General features: G+C 38.3%; 1 protein-coding gene across 17 annotated transcripts in view; it reads left to right on the top strand.

The window, feature by feature from the left end:
* Positions 1-22,595, top strand: part of FOXP1 (forkhead box P1) — a 612,918-nt gene that overhangs the window by 512,112 nt on the left and 78,211 nt on the right. For all 17 annotated transcript variants that reach the window (XM_067463468.1, XM_060766355.2, XM_060766354.2 and 14 more), the window contains one exon: positions 365-569. In XM_067463468.1, the coding sequence (XP_067319569.1) occupies positions 365-569 (205 nt within the window). The remainder of the gene's footprint in view (positions 1-364; positions 570-22,595) is intronic.

The following is a 22,595-nucleotide window of genomic DNA, read 5'->3' as shown; positions in this document are numbered from 1 at the left end:
GGCTTCCAAATTCAATTCAATGCCAAACATGATATAAAATACATAATAAATACATCTATGTACATTAAAATAGTTTAAATATATACATTAGAACTAGTTCGCTAGATTAAAATCACACTATTACGCATGGACGTTGAGTCAGTGTTCAATGTGGGATGATGGAACATTAATGTTTCTACATATTATGGCATATGAGTGTGTACAGAGAGAGAAAAAGAGGGAGAGAGCAGTTGGCATTTGGTCCTTCAAATTTGAAAAACAACCTTCTGCATTTTGTTTTGTTTATTGACTTTGATTTTAATTGCTCCTTGAGGGTGGCAGAATTAGCAATTAATTGATTTTAATTCATTCCATTTTATTTTAGGCATGATTCCAACTGAACTACAGCAACTCTGGAAAGAAGTGACAGGTTCTCACACAGCAGAGGAAGCTGTAAGCAACAACCACAGTAGCTTGGACCTGTCAACGACGTGTCTCTCCTCCTCAGCTTCTTCTAAGACCTCCTTAATAATAAACCCACATGCCTCAACAAATGGACAGCTATCAGTCCACACTCCTAAAAGGGAGAGGTAAGTGCTGTGAAAATTTATCAATATCCACAGGGTTCCTTTTTTATAAGTAGGGTTGATAGCAAAAATGCAGTCTTGCCTTTTTTACTGACATTCTGTTTTTTTTTTATATGTATACAATATAATAAAAATAAAAGGACAATGGGACAGACGAGCAGAAAAAATTAATTGCAGTGCATTTTATCTCACATCCTAATCGTCCTCCTTCAGGGAAATTCAGAACAAAGGTTTGAGGTTTGAATGTGCTGGCTCTTCAAGTTATGTTGCTACATTGGTAGATTTTGGAAGTTCCCATTTTGTTGGATTTTGTATGAGACAATAGCCTTACATAAAGGGAAAACACTGGCACAGTATTCTTATTACATGCCTATGTGCAAAATATATTAATTCAGAAATGGTTGAATATCTTTTAGATACATATATTTTTTTATTTACAGATATATGTATATACTTTTTAGATATAGAAATCACAAAGTAGTATGTATTAGTAAAACATGAAATGCACATCGCAGAAATCAATATACACACTTCATATTTTCTGCAAAGTAGATATGAGATGGGACTAAACAACGAAGGCATACCTAACTTGTAAAGTAAACTAGGAAAAGGACATGGTAGACAACCGAATCCCAAGATATTTTGGGCCATTAGCATGACCCACTCCAAAATCTAGCTGAAAAATTCTGTCCCAGTCACAGTTTTTCTATCAGCCTCAAGAGTAGCCTTAGAACACATTACAACAGCCCAGACTGTTTATCCATGTCCCAACCACAGTTGCCAAGCTATCCCTGTCCAAGTTAATAAAGGGCACTCCAAGCTACCAATGTCATTTGGACCAAATAGATCCAAGAGTTTCAAAGGCTGCAAACCTGATCTTTCAGTGGGAATCCATTTCAGTTATAGTGAGCCCACTATACCTGGGGGTGTTTGATGTTTGGACCCAACATAAATATGAAAAATCATAAAATGGTGGCAGCATGAATGTGCACACTTCAGCATGTCTATCTTGATGTTACTGCCATTTAATCATGTGGGGCATGATTAACCATGGTTGGTTGAAATCACAGACCTAGAGGCTGCAGATTTAGAGGGCTCTCTATACAGTATAAATTTCATGTTAGTGTTGATACCTTCAAAGTCAAGTGAATATTGACTGGTCACAGCCATTTCTCTTTTGCCTTTAGATAGTCCATACAAGAGGAGATGTTTAATTTCTTAAGAAAAAAAGTAGCAGATTAATAAAGTGATCCTAAAAATAGGTGGCCCTGCTCTCATGTGAATCCCACATGAATCTCTGGGATGCTACAAATTGCCTCTGTTTTGGCCCATATGAGCATGACTCTCATTGCAGTTGTGAATGGGTCTATACACCATTAATGTGCTTTGCAAATTAGACATTCACGATATCATGCAAATTACTCTCTTGCATTTCCCTTCTTCCTAATTAAAAAAAAACCCTCTTCTACAAAAGTTATGGATTCTACTTTTACAGGATATTGTACTTTTGTTGTTGATTGCCCACCAGCAGTAATATGATGAACATTTCATATCATTTTATGTTGAGGATAGGACATGTGTATTAGTTGTATGCACAAACAATTATAAGGCAGAATTATGGAGAATCTTAGCTTATCATTTGTGTTTGTGAATGTGACTCAGCCGTCCTTTCTTGACTTCTCTATTAACAGGATGAGCTGAAACAACCATGAATTGAATACAATAGGTATTTCAAACTAGGGCTTCTGGTTTCCTCTGTCTCCTGTCAAACCAAAATCAAACCACGATAGCTCTCAGTTGCCATATCTGTCATTGGCAAACCTGGAACCCTGATTTGATGATAATGTTTGTTATAAACTCTTTAGATATCTGTCATTGGCAAACCTGGAACCCTGATTTGATGATAATGTTTGTTATAAACTCTTTAGATGCCCAGTTTTCAGTGGTAGAAGGATCTATATGTACAATTAAAACTTGTGCACAGCTGCTCCTGTTGTTAAAAATATGCGATCTGGCCAGAGTGATATATTCCTCAATTACATGCCATTGCCTTTGGAAAATATTTAGAAACTACAGCAGACACAAAAAGGCTGTGGTCAGACTATTTCCCGAGCCTGGTTGCATAGACCTCCCTTGGGATTTGCTTATTAATATTTTTAATATTTGAATTTTCATCATGTTTGGTCATTTGTATTAATTGCACAAACTGACACAAACAATTTAGGTGTTGAATAGTTGGGTCTAAATTATATGCTTGGGCTCTTCATTTTAAAAAACATCTCTCATCTTTTGAAATAAAATTTAAGTTTGTTTTAAAATAACAAGAAATATACTACTGTAAAAACATGAGGTTACATCAAATATTACTCCTTCTAAGGGAAGTCTTTTGGCCCAGCAATCCTTCATCATTTCCTTTTCGGTCCTGAAGAGTTCCTTGTACGCTCTAAAGAAAAGTATGGGGTGGGAAAGGGCTTTGAGGGCAAGTGTCAAAAATCCTTCTCTCAGCATTGCTCTGGAAAAGGGATCCTTTCATCAGCAGAGATACATTGGATATGACCTAATAATTGGGGCCCCAGGTGTCACAATGGGTTAAACCCTTGTGCTGGCAGGACTGAAGATTGACAGGTCGGAGGTTGGAATCTGGGGAGAGCACAGATGAGCTCCCTCTGTCAGCTCTGGTTTCCCATTCAGGGACATGAGAGAAGCCTCTCACAAGGATGGTAAAACATCAAAACATCTGGACATCCTCTGGGCAATGTCCTTGCAGATGGCCAATTCTCTCACACCAGAAGCAACTTGCAGTTTCTCAAGTCGTTCCTGACATGAAAAAAAAACCCTAATAATTGAATCTTTGGTGTCACTTTTATAAACATTTCTTGTTAGAATGAGAGCTCAGAATAATACGATTTACAATCCTTGTTCATTTTGATTGGACTATGGTTTTATTGGGCAGGACAGGGAAAGGTCAGGTGTATGGGAGTTTTGTCCCTGTTTATTTCCTTTGCTAGCTTGTTTATAGGTGAGTCAAGAGTTCTTTTAGTTCCTGGCTAAAGTTTTCTTAATTAAAAGACATTTGAGAGAATGTTGGTAAGGCAGGCATATAAGCACATCTTGTGCCTTTCTTATATGAACAAAACAAAGCTGTCATGTATGCATGTAAAATACTTAAAGAACATTTTCTAAAAAAATTGAAGATACCGTTTATAGTCTGTTACTTAGGCAAGGAAGACCTGGTCCTGTTTTTGTTGGTGTACATTTCTTCATGTCTTGTCAAATGAAATATGTTTGCTTATCATACCAGAATACTGAATTTTTGTGTAGAATGAGATGTACTAAAATGATTTTGGCTGCTTCCAGCATGTAACACAAGGCAAGAGAAAATCATAATCCACTGTGTTTGTGTGTATGTATTAAATGCAAAAGAATAAGGAACTTTCCGCAATAGAATAAACCATTGCTTGCTACAAGAAACTGAAAGCTTCTCCCGGCATTCTTCTGTGCATGCTCTTTCAGTCACATTCTGGACCCACTAACCATCCTTATGGCTAAAGGGAGAGTGAGGAGAGCATGTTGGCATGTAAGATAATCAAGGGAAAGGATGAATGGATTTGGGTCTTTTACTTTCCTTCATTTTGTCCTCTCTTCTTGTCACTCAGCCTAGCGCAACTAAGAGGGTTCATCTATGCAGATTATTACTACCAGGAGCAGGAATAGTTTATTGAAGGATGTTATCTGAGGAAAATAACATTTTATAGGCAACATTGATAAGGATGAGGAGACACATTTGGTGTCATTTGGTGTCTTCACATGTGGAGGGGTTGGATTGTAGACATTCTTGCATCCAATAAGTGATTAGAGGTTAACTGTGGACCCTTCCAGACAGGCCAAAATCCTAAGAGGAATTGAGATTGACACCACACAGAAGCTCCAGACCCCAAGATTTCACATGGGGTGATGGCATCTAGCCAGCCCCCTCCCCCCTGTTTCCACTCTAAATTTACCAGTGGAGGCTGTTTTCCCTCTCCCCTCTCCAAAGCTCCTGATGTGATATTCTACATGTCAGAAGCTTTCTCCGTGGCACCTGAGGATGCAGCCAGCCCCCTTCAGTAAGTTTACATGGGAAATGGGGGCTGGGAGGGGAGGGTGAGAGTGCCATCCCACTCCTTTGGGTTTTTAGAGCCCAAAAAACCAAGATGGCAATGAGGATTGACCGGAAGGTGGTCCCTAGAGTGAATCCCCACAGACCCCAAACCTGTAAAGATCCGGAACTTGCAGTAAGATCCGGACCTTTTCAGGTGTTGTTTTAGATCCAAAGTAAATCAGAAAATACCGGTTTACTCTGGATTAATCCAGATTATCCTGTGGCGGTGTTTGGACACCTCATGTTAATCCACAACCCCTCATGAGTTTTGGACCTGTGTGGAAGTGCATTCCTTTAAATACATTGCAACACGTTCTTTTAAGTGCATTCGAACACAGCTGGTCTGTGCAGATTCTGTGACTGCAGTACAATTTACCTGTGTTTTTCATAGAATCATAGAATCAAAGAGTTGGAAGAGACCTCATGGGCCATCCAGTCCAACCCCCTGCCAAGAAGCAGGAATATTGCATTCAAATCACCCCTGACAGATGGCCATCCAGCCTCTGTTTAAGATTTTCTTGCAGAACTGACCTGAAGATTTTTATGGTGTCTTAGGCCCCTTCTACACTGCCATATAAAATCCAAGTTGTCTGAACTGGATTATATTACAGTATAGACTCGTATAATCCAGTTCAAAGTAGATAATATGGATTATCTGCTTTGATCATCTGAATTATATGGCTGTATAGAAGGAGCCTTAGATATGCTTCCTCACCTTGATGCTGTTTGATCTGTACCATATTGCAAGATGCAGTCACTGTTTCCAGGAATTCAGTAGATGTATTATATGTTAGAATCCAATAGCAGTGCTTTCATTCATTTAAAAGAGGAATTTATTTTGTAAATTCTAAAACCCAGGGAGAAAATGATCCTTGGTATATTAAATGAAAACAGGTTCTTTCTTTAAAAATAAATGTAGAATGAACATCTTTTTTACAGTTTGTTATATATTACAATATAATGCTTTGAAATTAGCTTTGAGAGAGCCCTTGGAAACAAACACTGCCACAATTCTTTATTGTAAGGCTAACACAAGCAGACCTAACCCCTAATGAAATTCATAAAATGTGTGTGATATCATTGATTATGTTCGGTAGAACGTTTGTTAAAAATCCTTTTCAGATTGACCATAACATAAAAAGTAGGATGGCTCAAAGTTAAAGCACATATGGGCTACGAGTTGTTTTCTTTTCTTCGATATATTTGAGGTTGGCACCAATAGTTTGAACCCCCGTGATAAAATTACCTCTCTGTCCATAAAAAGAGCAGGCAAGTGTATATTGAAGAATGCCGACTGAGACGCTTAAGGTTTCTGTTGCTGTCTTGTCAGGCGATGTGGTGCCTGCCTAGATGTCATATGATACATAAAACTCAGTGTGTTTAGAAGCCCTTTTTGGAGGAGGGGGAATGTTTGTCTGTACTCCTGTGCATTTGGCGGAACATATGAATACTACAAAGAAAATGCTCTAGGGTGAAAGGTATGTATGTTTGAAGTGAATGGAATAATTGCACAAGGCAGCAATCTGGTTTAATTTTATGGCTAAAAGGTCCAGAATGATGTAAGGAATGAAATAAACTAAAATTCAAGTCAGTTTACTAGAATGTGAAGCTTCTCTTGAACAAAGAAGAATGGAAAATATTTCAGATTCTTAAGGCTCAGAAGCCAATTTTAGTAGTCTTTATAAAAAGTCTAGGAAAAGCTACTTCAAGATTATTTTGAGTATGACTGGAAATGGTCTGAATTTATTTTTAACTATGGTTTGCTTCTATATTTCTGACTTTTTTGTTAACTTGATTTCAGACTTAAATAAATAATTAATATTTTGTTAAATAAAACCTAGAAATCAGTGAGAAACAGCATACAAATTATATTTAGGTGTCCATTGATTTTATTATTCTTTGAAAATATAGTCCTAGAATGACTTTATAATGGTCCTTAATAGTTAATAATAGTAATAATAATAATAATAATAATAATAACAACAACAACAACAACAATAATAATAATAACAACAACTTTATTTTTGTACCCCACTTCCATCTCCCCGAAGGGACTCGGGGCAGCTTTCATGGGGACAAGCCCGATCAACATAGTTAAAATAGCACATTAAAATTCATAAAACAGCAGCAAGCAAAATAAAACAACAACGGTATAACACAATATAAAACAAACGTCAAACAGACAACCAGTAACCTGAGATAGCAATGCAGTCTGGGAACGGGCAAGGGGCCAATACAATCAGTTGCGAGGAAGGGTTGATAGATAAAGTGCAATTGCCAGATGACAAAAATTGGGGATAACCTGCAATATAAGGTGGAACACTATATTTCTAAGTGGGGGCAGTAGGAAAGGGCAGGGACTAATTAGCAAATGATTGTTATAATCCGTATTCGTCCAGATGTTGTTGGACTGTAATTCCCTCAACTCTTGCAATTGGTTGTGATGGCAAGAGCTGATGGGAGATACAATGAAACATTATCTGGAAAGCCACCAGTTTCTCATCTGTGGCTTGGAACAATCTATCTTTAGTCTTTTGTGCACTCTCTGTCTTTCTTTAAACTCCTTTAAGTAATTGGGTAATGTAGCCATGATATTGCAAGCTATGGGCGGAGGTTAACAAATTCAAAACGAGGCAAGGAAGAAAGAGCCTGGGTATTTATGTCAATAAAGAAGTTTTAAGAAGAAAGAAAAGCAAAACACTGACTTTAAAGATAGCAATCATGAAGAAACTCCTTGAACGTGGGATTCGCCCAAGTGCTGCAGCTTCTGATCATTGAGACGCAGTGTATTTCATTTTCTTGCATTGATGCTCCAAAGAGGATCATGATCATCAATAGGCATACTCCAGCCCCCACCAGCGTGATGCAGTGAGATAGCAGTATGTTGTTTCCCAGTGCTAAAAGCTAAGGAGGAGCACAGCACTATTCCCATGGCACCCTGCTGTGATACCATGATTGAAAAGTATGTAGCTTTCTTCTGCAAGGCTGGGAAGAAGGCTAACAGAATAGCTCTGTTTTTGAAGCATTCTGAAGGTGCTTGCCCCAATCACATAAATGCAAAATAGCTGCTTCTGTAACATAGAATCATACACTAGCAAGGTCTATGGGATATTTTCTACCAGCTTTACCTTCATCCACACCTCTAATTGGAAGAAATGCATTTTCTTAACCCAGTTCAGTCTGGCTTGGTTTTTTTTTGGGATTGGAACTGCCATAGCCTGTGAATACATGTCAAGTGATAATCTGTTTATAACCTTCTTGGCTCTTTTGGCCTTCTTTGTTCTTTTAGTACCATGTGTGATTGTATCCTTCAGGACCACTTATTCAGAGTAGGCTATGTGTATGGTTCTTCAAAGAATTGGAGAATCAGATAGTTGGCCTCATGGGTAATCAAGACCAACCCTGTGTTCAATGTAGGATCTCCAACTAGAGCATCTCCTTCAGATACCTGTCTAGCCTCTTAGTGAAGACATTTAGAGAATGAAATCCCACCATCTCTTTAGGTCATTGGTTCCATTGCTGAACCTGTAGGGATGCCAGAATTGTAGATCTCTATGTACTAAAGAATCTCTTCCCTCCTTCTCCTCCTCTTCCTTTACCTGCCTCTCCCTATTGATCGAGTCAGGGAACAAAATCAAATTTGAATGCCATACATAACTTCAGTTAAAAACACATATAAGAGAATCTGCTTAAATATTAGGAAGAACCAGCTTACTGTAAGAATAGAATACACTGCCACTGAAGGTGGTGCACTCTCCTTAGAATCATAGAATTATAGAGTTGGAAGAGACCTTGTGGGCCATCCAGCCAAACCCCCTGCCAAGAAGCAGGAAAATCGCATTCAAGGCACCCCTGACAGATTGCTACCTAGCCTCTGTTTAAAAGCATCCAAAGGAGCCTCCACCACACTACAAGGCAGAGAGTTCCACTGCTGAACAGTTCTCACAGTTAGGAAGTTATTCCTAATGTTCAGGTGGAATCTCCTTTCCTGTAGTTTGAAGCGATTGTTCCGCATCCCAGTCTCCAGGGCAGCAGAAAACAAACCTTCTCCCTCCTCCCTATGACTTCCCCTCACATATTTATACATTGTCACAGAAGGTGGTGGACTCTCCTTTGGAGGTCTTTAAACAAAGACGTTATGGGCATATTTTAGGAGTGGCTAGCTGGTTGGCACAATCAAGAGGAAGGAGCACTGTGCATTGTGACATTTTATTGCACATCCCACTTATATTAATCTGTTATTTTGATTCTCTGATTGCTGAACCTCTGCTGGATTTTGATGTGGTTAGTAAAGCTGATGACTTTTGAGTTCCCCCCATCTCTCCTTTCTCGTCTTTTGCAGAACAGTGTTGTGAGTGACAAGTATATGAACTTTTCATTTGAGCTCCAGCTACCCAGTTGCTCTAGTTTCATTTGTCACATTGATGCTAAATTACTGTGATGTGGAGATACAGTCCCGTTGAATTGCATGTCTTAAGGAGGTTAAAATGTGTTTGGGGACTTAACTGCAGCTTGTTAAATAGTCTTGCAGTGTTGTGTTTGAGTGGCTTCTGTGTCTTCACTGGATCTTTTTCGCCAACACAAATGTTACAAGCAAAGAACCAAACAAAAAAAAAGAACTAATGTCACACAGGGAAAATAAGAAATAAAATATCTTTTAAAGTTCTTTTTGTCTTGCATTGTGTTTTGAATGTATACCATTTAAATCAACTTTTGAACTACAAATTTTCTTAAAGAAATATGCATTGATTCAATCTTTATTTTTATTACAAAACTGCTTACACGTTAAAAACACCATTATCATCTTCTTCTTCATCAGTAAGTTTTATCTAAATTAACCACACTATGAATTGCATTTTTTTAAAAAATGAAAGCAAAGCATTCTTAGGAAAAAGTAGGATATCTGTAGTTTTGGTGTGTTTCTGGCTTCAGCCCTGAACTGAGAAGCCCTGACTGGGCCAAGAGTGTGTTTGCACAGTTATAGCTAGTACAAGAGTGATGCCAATTCCTGGAAATATATGATCCAGCCAAAGTGATGCTACATGCCTTAGTTACATCCTGTTTGGATTATTGCAACATGCTGTAAATGAAGCTACCTTTGGAAATGGCTCCAAAATTGCAACAAGCCAGTAGTGTGTGAAATACTTGGAGTTTCAGAGAGACGTTTTTTAGCCATGGCTAAAGGGGCTCTTCATTGCGTTCCCAGATCAACTACTCAGTCTTCTCTTCCTCTTGCTCTTGTCCAGCAGCAAGAGCTTAGCTTGTGGTTGGGTACACTGATTTGCTTATTTCATTCCTGCATGATTTCAAAAGTTTTCTTCATTGATTTGCATGTTCTGTTACTAGTCCTCCAATTGGCACCCCCGTTACCTCAGGCAGATTTCAAGCAATAATGTAACCTGGCTGAGTCTTTTCCTTGTTTCACAGAGGGATCAGGGAACTGGCTGAAATATCAACTAGATATATCAGTTAAAAATAGGATGTGCACTTGGTTAGACATTATATATTTGTGCTGTTGTTCATCAGCAATTTTATCAACTTAAAGGAGATTGCAAGTTAAAATGTTACAGTATAAAATAATTAAAAGAAACAGGCATCTAGTTGAGAAGAAGAATTCAGATTAATATGTATTACAACAGTCAGAATCAGTATACAGGAGTTAAATGAGATTTGAAGTTGGTCTAAATATAGCTGTTTTGACAACTCTAATCAATAAAAGTGAGGGAGGCAATTGCTCTCTTTAAAGCTAATGTCTAGATGTCTTTACCAAGAAGTCCTTATCTCTGTTGGATATGAAATGTAAAAAAAGGACTTTTCTTGATTATCCCAGCAGTCAGGTAGGATCATATGGCCAAAATCTTAGCTCTGCCAGCATAATTACATGGGAGGGAAAAGAAGAAGAAACGAACAGATTAAGAAGCAACCAGGGCTATAAGAGAAAGAGAGGAACCTAGAAAACATAGCATGCCTTTGGAAATCACCTGCCTGTGAAATTTATCAAGCCACCTCTCCCATAGTGCCTGGGTTCTGGGTACCTCCAATGTTAGACATTTGTGAAATCCGTGGTTTGAACCTTCCTGCTGCCTTCTCCAAAGGGCATCCTCTTGTTGCTTGTGCAGAGGTGCTCAAAAGTGCTCATTGAATGCTCTGTTCTGTGACCAGTGTGCCATGGGGGAGCCTAACTTTTGGGAGTGAATAATTTTTTAATAATACTGTGGGTAATGTCATGGGAAGAATGTAACTTTTGAACTGGGTTAGGTCTAACCTGGGAAATGTTTTCTGAATCTATGCCATCGGTGCCCCAAATGCAACTAGACTAAACCCATTGAATTAAAAGAACTTTCATATTGATTTAACAAGATCCCACTGAGTCTTCTTTAGTTGGGACTAGCGGTTGTATTTAGGCTCATATCTGTACTTCATATTGCCTTAATTCATGTCTACTGTGTTTTACTTGACCACTTATTTATATATATGAAACCAATTTGTAGACAATTGCATAATTCTACAACAATTGGCCCACAAGGGTATTTATTGATGAAATTTGGCTTCATTGATTTTCTGTCTCTTAGCAAGACTCATGCATGTTTTTGTTTCTTTTGATGGCAGTTGCTTAGAAATGTGCATTTTTGAAATTTCTCATCTTAATTCTATCACAGAGACCTGCAAAATTCCCCAAAGCTTAAAAATATAAATGTAGTTTGTGGACATTCTTGACTTCTGTCTAGGAATATCATTACCCCTCCCTCTAGGGTCAGTTGTTTATTATGTTTGAGTGTGGGAGTGACTGCCCTGTGCTCCAAAAGCTATCAACTAAGCGTTTCACCAGTTGACAAGGAACAAAAAGAAAGTAAGAACAAGGGATAAATTTGCAGGTTTGTTTCAGTACAGATCTAAAGAGTCCGGCTCCAAGGAAAATATCCAATTGAAGAGGAATTGAAAGAAAAAGAAGATTCCAAGATCTTCTTTTGTATATGTTTTCCCTTGGAGAGTTGAGCTTGAGTTAAAACTTCCATCTTATTTGTATTTTTTTTTTCAAATGTATTTTGTGTCCTCATTTTGTTTCCGATTGGACCCAGATTTGCAGTGCCAATGGCAGCTCTGGGTCTTGGGGCACAGCAGTCTTCTAAGGGTATAAATGTGCTTTGGCATGACACTCCTACTCTCCTCTTTAATTTGTCGTATACAAGGGAAATTATAATTAAAACATTCAGGGTAAACTCCTGAGTCCTGGGGGTGGGAGGCACTCCTTGGTAAAGATTGCCAGAAGAGACCAACTTCCTTGTTGTGTTGTGTGGAAACCTTTATCAATATTCAACACTGTTCAAAGGCAAACTTCTTTGTGCAATTGGTGTTGGGGATGCCAAAGCTGAAATCATGGCTTGTTAAGTATCTTTTCCCTGTGCGGTCGTGGGCATTCAGCATTGTTAGCATTCAGCTCTGACTGCATGTCTCCATGCTCGGATTTGGTTCAGACAATTTAATAATGTTTATTGTGCAATTATACATATGTATAAATTCGCTCAGTGTGATAAACCTACCTCGGCCGTTTCTGCCCTAAGGGAAATGCTTAACTATAGATACATGCATTCACTAAGAATAAGCAAAAGTGAGGCCATTAAATAGTATGCAAACCTTTCATCTTATCAGCATTTTGTTCTCTGCAAGGAGGAGTATTTAACTGCCAGCAAGGAGAAAAATAAATAAGCTGCGCCATTATTATTAATTTTTAAAAAATCTGCCACCTCCCAAATTTGACACAAATGACACAGAAGGGGTTTTGTTTCTATTTGTAGACAAGCTGGAAAAGCAAATACTGCATTTGTGTAACTGTAAATAACATGATTCATATGGTTGGTTATAGTAATTAAAACTCAGGGTTCATGGGCAGGTTATGAGAAAATCAAGTGGAAAAGAAAGTATTGTGCACTGATTGCTTACTTTGAAAAAAATGTGTTCTGTGGCATTATCCCATATGTACTTCAGGGACACATGGAATCTGTATACACACAGGCCAGATTTGCATAAGGCTCCTCACTCGCCTCTTGATCCATTATTTACTACTGGTTGCTCTGTCAAATGCTGAGGTGTGTGTCTCTCTATTTCCTCTGGCCCAGAGCCCATGCAAATTTCGCTCAAGGATCATAAGCCAGGTTCAGAATAACGGGAAGCAGATGGAAGCATGCATTACTTTCCATTACTAGTGGAAGCATCAGTGGCAACCTTCCATTTGGAGGAAGGTTCCATTAACGGAAGCATCAGTGGCAACCTTTCCATGAGAACATGACCTAACTCATGAGAAAATGGTGAATCAAAATTAGAAGATTTTAGTTATATCTGCTGTTTTTAATGATGTTGGGAGGCATCTTTGATAATGGTGGTGTAGCTAGCTTCCTTTGTCCATCTACCTCAGCTGTCTAGTTGGGAGTGAAATCCCAGGATTTAAAGTAGAGGTCTTTCCTGCCACCTCTTGGAGTTGGAGGAGGACATTTTGATAGGCAGCATGTTTCCAGGTGGCATTTGGACCGTTTTATCTGAAAAAAAATCACCCTTAATTTTATAAAAAAATGACTTTGTTGCCTAAGGGTTTGTGGGACTGACAAAAAAGGATTGAAACTATATTTTCCCAACCCGTTAAAGTATAATGAGAGTGGAAGAAAACGTTCTCTGTCTACTTCAGGGCACTGTTTATTTATTTATTTGCCTTATTTAGATCCCGCCTTTCTTTACCCTAAAGGGAACTCAAGGCGATTTACATGTGGCACCTACATAGTGCCTTAAAACATACAACGTTAACTTAAAAATAAATTGGATTAACATTGATACATACTAAACATAATTAAAATACATTCCAATGTAAAACATGCCACCCAGGGATCAGAGTCTAACACCCTACTAGTGCTCTAAAAGACACCACAATTAGTATTAAGTACTTTTGAGTGAATAATAATACACACACACACACACACACACATATTAAGATATTAATATAAGTCAACTATAAAAATTAAGAGTGGTTTTACACCATATTATTATTAGTAGTAGTAGTAGTAGTAGTAATAGTGACGTGCCAGGAGGAAGGTGCGTCAAGCCAACCCCGACCGGGACTGCCTTCCACCTGGAAACCAATGCCCTCACTGTGGGAGAAGATGCGGGTCAAGAATAGGGCTCCACAGCCACCTACAAACCCACAAGGAAACGCATAATGGAAGACCATCTTACTCATCCAACGAGGGATCGCCTAAGAAGAAGAAGTAGTAGTAGTATACATTATAAAATCACTCCTAACTCTTTTGATAGTTGACTTTTTTTTTGTAATGTTTTACTAATGTGAGTTTTTAAAAATATTTTGGAAGTTACCTTGAGTTGCAGAGCTGAGAAAAAGGCAAGATGTAAATAAGAAAGTGAAGTAAGATAGCTCATTCTGAGGCTTGCAGGAGGTCAGCGTTTTTTGGCGAAAGTCATGACATGTGGATGAATGTGCAAAATTACAGTCTTGCCCATTAGAACTCATTGTTATGGATGTTTGCTGTCCATTTCTTTTGATCTTCCATCTTTTTAAATTTTTATTTATCGTGTCAGAAGCAACCAGACAGTTGTATTACATTTTTAACAAAACAGACAAAACACAAAGTTTGCAAGCTTGGTAGTTGATTAAATGTCCTTTGACCAGTATCTGGCCACTTGGAATGCCTCTGATGTTGCCGCAAGAAGGTCCTCCATTGTGCATGTAGCAGGGCTCAGTTTGCATTGCAGCAGGTGGTCAGTGGTTTGCTCTTCTCCACACTCACATGTCGTGGATTCCACTTTGTAGCCCCATTTCTTAAGATTGGCTCTTCATCTCATGGTGCCAGAGCACAGTCTGTTCAGCGCCTTCCAAGTCGCCCAGTTTTCTGTGTGCCCAGAGGGGAGTCTCTCATTTGGTTTCAGCCATTGATTGAGATTCTGGGTTTGAGCCTGCCACTTTTGGACTCTCGCTTGCTTGGGTGTTCCAGCGAGTGTCTCTGTGGATCTTAGAAAACTATTTCTTGATTTAAGTCATTGACGTGCTGGCTGATACCCAAACAAGAGATGAGCTGGAGATGTCACTGCTTTGGTCCTTTCACTATTGGCTGCTACTTCCCGGCGGATGTCAGACTAAGTACTATCATTTTTTAATGATAGTATTTAGTCCACAATGCGATGTCATATACATTTAGCAAGTAAAGAAAGAGAACTGTGTTAGTTATAGTGAAGGCCAGTGGAGATATCCTGACCAGCCTGAGGAAGGAACTTTAGAATCTCCTTAAAAAGCAATCTTTAAAGAACTCATTTGATTTCCAGTTTAGTCCTTATAAGTCTTTGCCCATCTGTTCCAATAAGGTGCTGTTGATTTTTTTTAAAAAAAAATCTAGCACATCATTTGAAAAATTTTAGCAACTAGCTATACAGTAGAGACTCACTTGTCCAACATAAAAGGGCTGGCAGAACGTTGGATAAATGCAAATGTTGGATAATACGGAGTCTTCTACTGTTACCCATCCCACGTGGTGCTTGCCACCTACTAGTAACAGAGGCAAGGCAATGCCTCTGGGCTAGAGCAGCCCAGCAGGAAGTGCCTGGATGCAGAAGAAGAGTGTGGAAATCACAGAGGAAAGGAGGGAGGACACTTCCGCTTCCGCATCTTTTCCCCCTTTCCTCCGTCCTCCTCCTCCTCCTCCTCTTGCCTTTTTCACTTATTGGGAATGGAGAGAGAATTGGGGAGCGCTCCTTTAATTTAAGGGGAAATGCTGTAGGAAAAGGGGGGCGTTGGATAAGAGCGTCAGATAAGACAGAATGTCGGATAAGTAAAGGTCAGATATGTAAGACTTTATTGACTTTTCATTTTCCTTTAAATATAATGGAGAGCAAAGACCTTTCTAAACATATCCATTAAATAATTGGACCATATGCAGAAGGCCTTAGAAAACGTGACATTCTAAAGGAAGTTCACTTTTTTGCTAGCTGGTCTAAATCTTCCCACTCATTTCTCTTGTTTGGGAGAAAAACATCTCCAAGACTGATGGTCATTTTATATGATGTTTGGTCTCCCGTTCAAATCCCATTCAGATTTCTTTATGTAATAATGTTATCTGAAATTCAATGCCCTCTTCATTAACACCAAAGAAATTTGTATTGTTGTTATTTTCTGAGCTGGAATATCTTTTTTTAAAAAAATCCTTTCCCCATTGAATCCTGTGTGTGTTATTTTTAACAAATGTAAAACCTTTTTGGAAATCTTATGTATTTATCACCAACTGAAGTCTTGTTTTATAGTTGCCTCCCTACATTCTTGCAGCTTTTAAAATAGCAATCATGTTTTTGAAGAACTCAACAAATTAATTAATTCTGACCCATTGCTCATCAGTCCATGCTGAAGATCTTTAATCACATTATGCTTTCTAGTATATTCCCATGATAAATCCTGCAAAATTATTCCTCTTCATTTCTCCCCTTCATTTCTTCGCCTCCTCCCACCTTGCATCCTCGAGTCATGATGTTAAGCTAACCAACCTGTAATTGTTATACCACGTGGCTCTCCTCTGGATGAATGTGTTAGGTTTGTCACTGTATAGTTCTCAGGAATCTGACCTGACACTAGAAGAAAATGCGAACTATAATGGTTCACTGGTTTCTGTTCAGATATAATAATGATCATTCGTACCATTTTGTAAGCACTGTATCCAGAGCGTTATATCCAAAGGCACTTAGAATAAATTGGGTGAGCCTTGGCAGACGCCGAACAGAACTTTTCCAAATGTTAGCATATGTATTGTTTTATGCTTCCATCTGGCCCACAGAAATCTCTACATGCTTTGTATATTGCCACCCATTTCTTGCCACCAAGATGCTTACATGTGCCTCTAACACAACTAAGTGGTGTTTTTGCATACTGATTGCTGATTACTTAGTACCGAAATAGATACACATATAAAAGGGCTAGATTTAATTCTATAGCATGAGTTCTAAGCAGACTTTATTATCCAAACCCATGAAGTCAAATTCAGAAGTGTACCATCCCACCCCATGATTAAATGATGGGCGTAGTAGTCCACGTATTATCATCCCCTTGACACTTTGATTTCAAATGGAAGTATTTGAGCACATGTTTAACACTCGAAATTAAGTCATGCTTAAAGGCAATAAGACTATTTTAACTGTATGGGTAGTAATAATATAACTGATCCCCCCCCCCCTCCAATTGGATGTATAATGAACATTAACTGTTCAAAAAGAGCAGGGAAGTCATAAGAACAGAGAAATATCTAAATTTTGATTGAGAATGGGTAATAATTATTGTACAAATGTCAGGAAATAAGGGAACTGGTTCAAATAACCCTCATTGACATAATTACTCTTCATAATTACTCTTTAACGTGGTAGTACCTATATGGCACATTCTTTTCGCAGGATACTCTTCCGCTCACGTAGACACCTCTTTATTTGTGTTTAGATGTAGTTTATTTATATCCTGCCCTGTATCAAAAGATGTCAAGGTGGCATACAAGCAAACTCAGTGCAAACAAGATAAAAGAATTTGAAGCAACAAACTATTTTAAGCAAATAAACATATTCAGTGTGATTAAAATTTAAATAGATTTGAAAGATTGAATCAGTTTTAAAACTTTGTGCATTAGTACTGTGAGATAAACCAGTGGGATTCAAAGGCTTTAAAAGTAACACCCGTATTTTTACTGGTGCCTCAGTAAAACCAGTCAGACAGGTCCCCACTGGAAGGGCTTTCAACTATTGGGGTGACATGGCTGAGAAGATCCTTTCCCACATCCTCACACAATGTATTCTCCTCCACGGCTAGGCTCAGTCTTCAGGCACATATAGGGAGATATATATTTTCTTGCCTTAGGATAAGCCTCATTGATATCAGTGACTTTTAATGTTGGATAGAAATGCATAAGATCATGCTGTCAATTTCTAAACCACTGATTTCAAAAACCTGAACCTCTTTAAAGCAATGCAGGTGGGCTCTTTTGCATCAGAGTGGAAATGAATCTTAAGTTTTCTCCCTACAATAAAATGATTTTTTTTTTAGAGTTTGCTAATTTTTCTTAGAGTTTGCTAATTTCCAACTTTACTTCAATTAATTGTACTGTCCAAGACTTTTCTCTGGTTCTTTTATTTCACAGCAGGCATGTAGCCGGGGGGGGGGGGGGGGGGCTCGGGGGGCTTCAGCCCCCCCCCCCGAAATTCTCATGGTGGTTCGCGAAAAGGCCTTACTGGTGCATTATTTAAACTGTTATGTTTATTAATATCATGATTTGATCACCATTCTCAATATATCCCATATGTATGGGGGTATTGGGGTAATGATACAAAATGTTTGCTAGGCTAGACCCTCTTTCACTCAGACTCAGCCCCCCCCCGAAACTCACCCCCCCCAAAACCCCCCCTGAAATTTTTTTAGCCCCCCCCCCCCCCCCCCCCGAAACGAAATCCTGGCTACGGGCCTGTTTCACAGTGATATAAAATTACTTCCCTTCCTTACATTTTAATACAAAGCGCATCTGACTGATCACTTTTTTCTCACTTAACAAACAGTCATTTTAAGTAGCAAAAAAGTATAAAATAAAGGCTTGATATTATGATATGGAATTGTTCCACGTTTAACCCGTAATCATACATGCTTTGTTTATTGGAGGCAAAATGTCTGCTTGGTAGAGGAGTGTAAAAGATACTAATAATGTATTTCCAGAATAAGGAATAAGATATTTGAGATACAATGAAGTGCTATTAAATGAGACCAAAATTGGTAACTGTTTGGCATCAGTAACAAATGAAAGCTGTTGCCTGTACAACTGAAATGAGTTAATACAAAGGCTGCTGGAGTAAGAAAGGCAAAGTGGGCATCATAAAACATATTCTCATTAGAGAAATGAGAACAAGACCACAAAAGGAAAAAACGGCTTATGCATGTTGGATGTTGTCTTTTCAGACTGGTGTAAACACAGGAGAGAACTACTCCTTTGGGAAAGTGCCTAAGGAACAGAGATGCTTGGTGGAACATTTCTTTTAATCTGATTTTCAGTGTGTGCCTATCCGCATGCGCATTTAAAGATAATATTCTGATGGCTCTTTAAATGCCATTTCAAATCCAAAGCACAATTTTTCCACAGCACAGGTGGTGCTAATATAGGACAGTCCCCTAGGCACTTGTCGCCAAGAGTTGTACAGCTTGTTCAGTGTCTGCATCCATATGGCAATCTGTCCCATTCACAGAAAGACATTGTAGCTGTGCCTGTGGGTGCTGTGGTCAATGTAGTGTGAAAAGTAAATTTTAACTCTCAGCAACCTATGTTACGCACTGTGTTTTATTACAGACTCCAAGTTGTGGAGTCTATAATTCCTCAATCTTACTGGTTTTCTTTGCTGTGTTTTGTTTATCTTAGTATGTCCATTCCCAATATTGCATGGTTAACTAAAAAGACACCGTTATTTAATTTTGTAATTTACCAATTAATTATTACTTGACGTTTAGCCTCAAATATATGCCTGAAGCCAAACTTAGACATGATGGGACAACCCTTCAGTCTTACAATGTCTCATCCATTCATGTATACAACTGAGGGTGAAGGACCACCTAGATATTTTATTCAAAAACAGTGTTTGCAGGTAAGAAGGGATTAACTCTATTCCTGCTTTAACTGTCTGTGTTCCAGAGATTTATCTCCTTTTATCTACATTCCAACAACTTCAGGTACTAGAAAGTGCCCAGATTAAACAGGACAATGAGGAGTAGATAAGCTCCCCTGACCCAGACACATCTTCCATGTTAAAATTAGAACCTCCAATCCTCTTCTTTGTACACAGTAACCTAAAAATAAAACCATTAGGTCCAGCTGGCTGTAAGCTAACTCAGGTGAAAGCCCAGCACACCTCAAACAATAACAGTAGCTCTAAAGTTCAAGACTTGAATAATTTCCCATACCACTAAACATGCAAATACAGAAACAGTTGAGGAAATCAAATATGGCTCATTCTATTATCAAGAGAACTAAGATGACAACATGGAAGGTGCTGTTTCTTAACTCTTCTTGCCAGATGTTCCAAGAAATGTCAGCTTCCTAAATGTGCTTCTGTAGAATTTGTTCCCATTTCATTCTGTGGAACATTCTGTATCTACTCATGTACAGGTTGATCTCATGTATAATTCAAGGGCAGGTTTGTGGGACAAAATTATGGATTTTTATATGATCAGAGGATATGTTGAGGGTCATCCTACAGGGAGGGGAAAACACTAATACCCCTGTTCACCACTGCTGCCAATTTCCTACCCAAGCATTCAGAAAGGCCAGAAGTGATGCCATGGCATAGAATAGAATGGGCTAAATTATGGAGATTAATTGTCTTTTAATTAAAGTTAAGGTATATGCTTTCACTGATGCAATGATAAGTCGACCCAGGTTTTTGGGGTTGGCGTGACAAAATTTTCAAGACTTGCATATGAATATATAGAATAATCCCCAAATATGTCTTCAGGATGTGATCAAGAAGTTACACACAAAAAAATGCAGATTTTCTTTTCATTAAGAACAAGTAGGGATCAATTTTGTATGGTACTTTTGTTCCTCTTAGTTTGTTTCTATTCTTTTAGATTTCCTGATAATGAAAGTTCCCTGAACTTTGAATAAGCAGTAAAAAAAATGGAACTAGTGATGTATGTCCACCTTTGAATCTGATTGTGATTTCTGGAATCCTGGATGTTGGTATCCAATATTGAAGCATTTTTGGGGGTGCAGCATAGATCCAGCTGTGGAACAGAAGAAACAGATTGTCAAAGGGATTTCCTAATGAAAAACATGAAGGATGTGTTTTTAAAAAGTCAAGGAGCAGCTTTAAAAATTTACAAAACAGCAAAATAGATGGTTGCTCTTGTATCCCACAGTACCATTAACAAGCCAAATGTTGTTCTACAATTGCACGATTATTTGTTATTCTGCTTGGATAAACACAAACAAATAGGAAGTACGGCACCTGTAATAGCATATGATATTTACACTACCTGTGTAATTCAGCTGGTTTTTCTGGGGAAACAGAAAGTCTTGTGTCCTTTAAATTTGATTGCTTTTTTATACTGTGCAAATGAAGGAAAGTATGGAACAAATCTGATTGGATGGAGTTGCTTGCTATGAATTTTCTGCTTATTTTGTTGCACTTATGAATGATAAGGTGCAAGGCCTGGTTGCTTTGCAGGTAGTGTAAAGAGAGGAATGTGATAGCTGTTTCCTCTGTTGATGAAAACCTTGCTGTAGATGGGATCCTTACTACAAACAGAAAAATACAGTGGATCTTGGTTTAATGGTAACATTGCTACTCTACAGCTTCTTCCTCTGATCCCATGAGGCTTTTGCATGAGCCAGAACAGATTTTGTATGGTGGCTGCAACTTATGAATTCCTCCCATTTATGTATATGAGCATATCTTTTTCTCTTTATGTTGGATGCGATACTATTCTCTGAGTTAACGAGTGTGTTCAGGAGGACTTTCCGCAAGCATCTGATCTTGGAAACAAAGCAGGACCATTCCTGGTTAAGTACTAGGATGGGAGACCAATAAATAACAGGTGTTGTGGGCTATATTAAAGAAGAAAGAAGTGGCAAAACCAGCCCTGAGTATTCCTTACCCAAGAAAACCCTGTGAAACCAGTGAAGTTTCCATAAGTTGGTAGGTGAATTGATGGCATGCACACACCGACAAGATCTGATCTAGATGGCAATGTTGGCTAATTCTCCAGTTCAGTACAATCTAAAAGCGAGTGCTTGGCTTAAGGCATATGTATACCAACTACAGAAATAAATGGGATTACTCATATATTTAAAGTTAGGCATATGTTTTCCCCAGCCTGGTTTAAAAGAATCATGCTGAATTAAGGCCAGAGTTTTGCTTTTGCTTTTTTTTTTTTGTCCTGAAAATGAATCATATATTCAAGAGCATAAGGCATTTCTGTGTTAAAGATCAGTGAGAAAAATAGGCAAAATGTTAGTTTAATTAGAATAAAGTGATCCTAAGATACTGAATCAATCCAACTTTTTCTGAATAAATTAGAGAACTATGCAGAGAGGAATAAAATGAGATTTAACAAGGATAAGTAGAGTGTAGTTCTGTCAGGAAGCTGGAAATCAAAATACATGTATAAAATGAAATATTAGCTTGGAAGTAGCAACTGCATGAGGAAGGAAGATGAGAAATTATAGCGCCATATATTCAGAAGGCAAGTGTGCTATTGGTGCCAATCAGCCTCTAGTAAATGATTGTAGCAGTTCCTTTCCTTTTAAGATAGGGAGCACCAGTAACACCAGTTAGGATACCAGGAACAAACCTGAAGGCAGGTTAAATAACAGTGATACCAATACTTGAAGTGCACACCAAATATGATAAAGGTTTTAAAGGGAAGAGGATGTAAGCTAAGATTAAAGGGAATTAAATATCTAGAGCCTAGAAATACAGAGGCAATGGGAAGGCTGTGATGATAGTATGTAAGTACATGAAGAGATATTAAAAAGAGAAGGAAGGCAAAATTGTTCTCATTAGTTTGCACTGAAAGGACTAGAAAATGCTAGATCTTAAATTCTGCCTGTCAAACTATTTCTAATGTGCTTTACATTCTGGGTGTGCCTAAGTATGAAATTGAAATAAAAATTGAAATGTTAGTAGGAGGAAAAACAATCAAGCGGGCAATGGGGTGTACGGCCAGAAGAGCTCCTGAAATTTAAATTAGTTGATGGAGCTCTCTTTTAGATGGTCTTAGAAATTTGTGAAGAAAGGAAAGGTTTTGTCTAGGATTGTCAATGCTATGAGCAGAAACACCTTTTGTGATATTAGGGGCAAATAATTTTATTAGCATGACATTCTGT

The sequence above is a fragment of the Anolis sagrei genome, chromosome 2, assembly GCF_037176765.1.
Source record: "Anolis sagrei isolate rAnoSag1 chromosome 2, rAnoSag1.mat, whole genome shotgun sequence".
Classification (NCBI taxonomy): Eukaryota; Metazoa; Chordata; class Lepidosauria; order Squamata; family Dactyloidae; genus Anolis; species Anolis sagrei.
The sequence above is the reverse complement of the archived record's forward strand: the minus strand, read 5'-3'. Positions and strand labels throughout refer to the sequence as shown.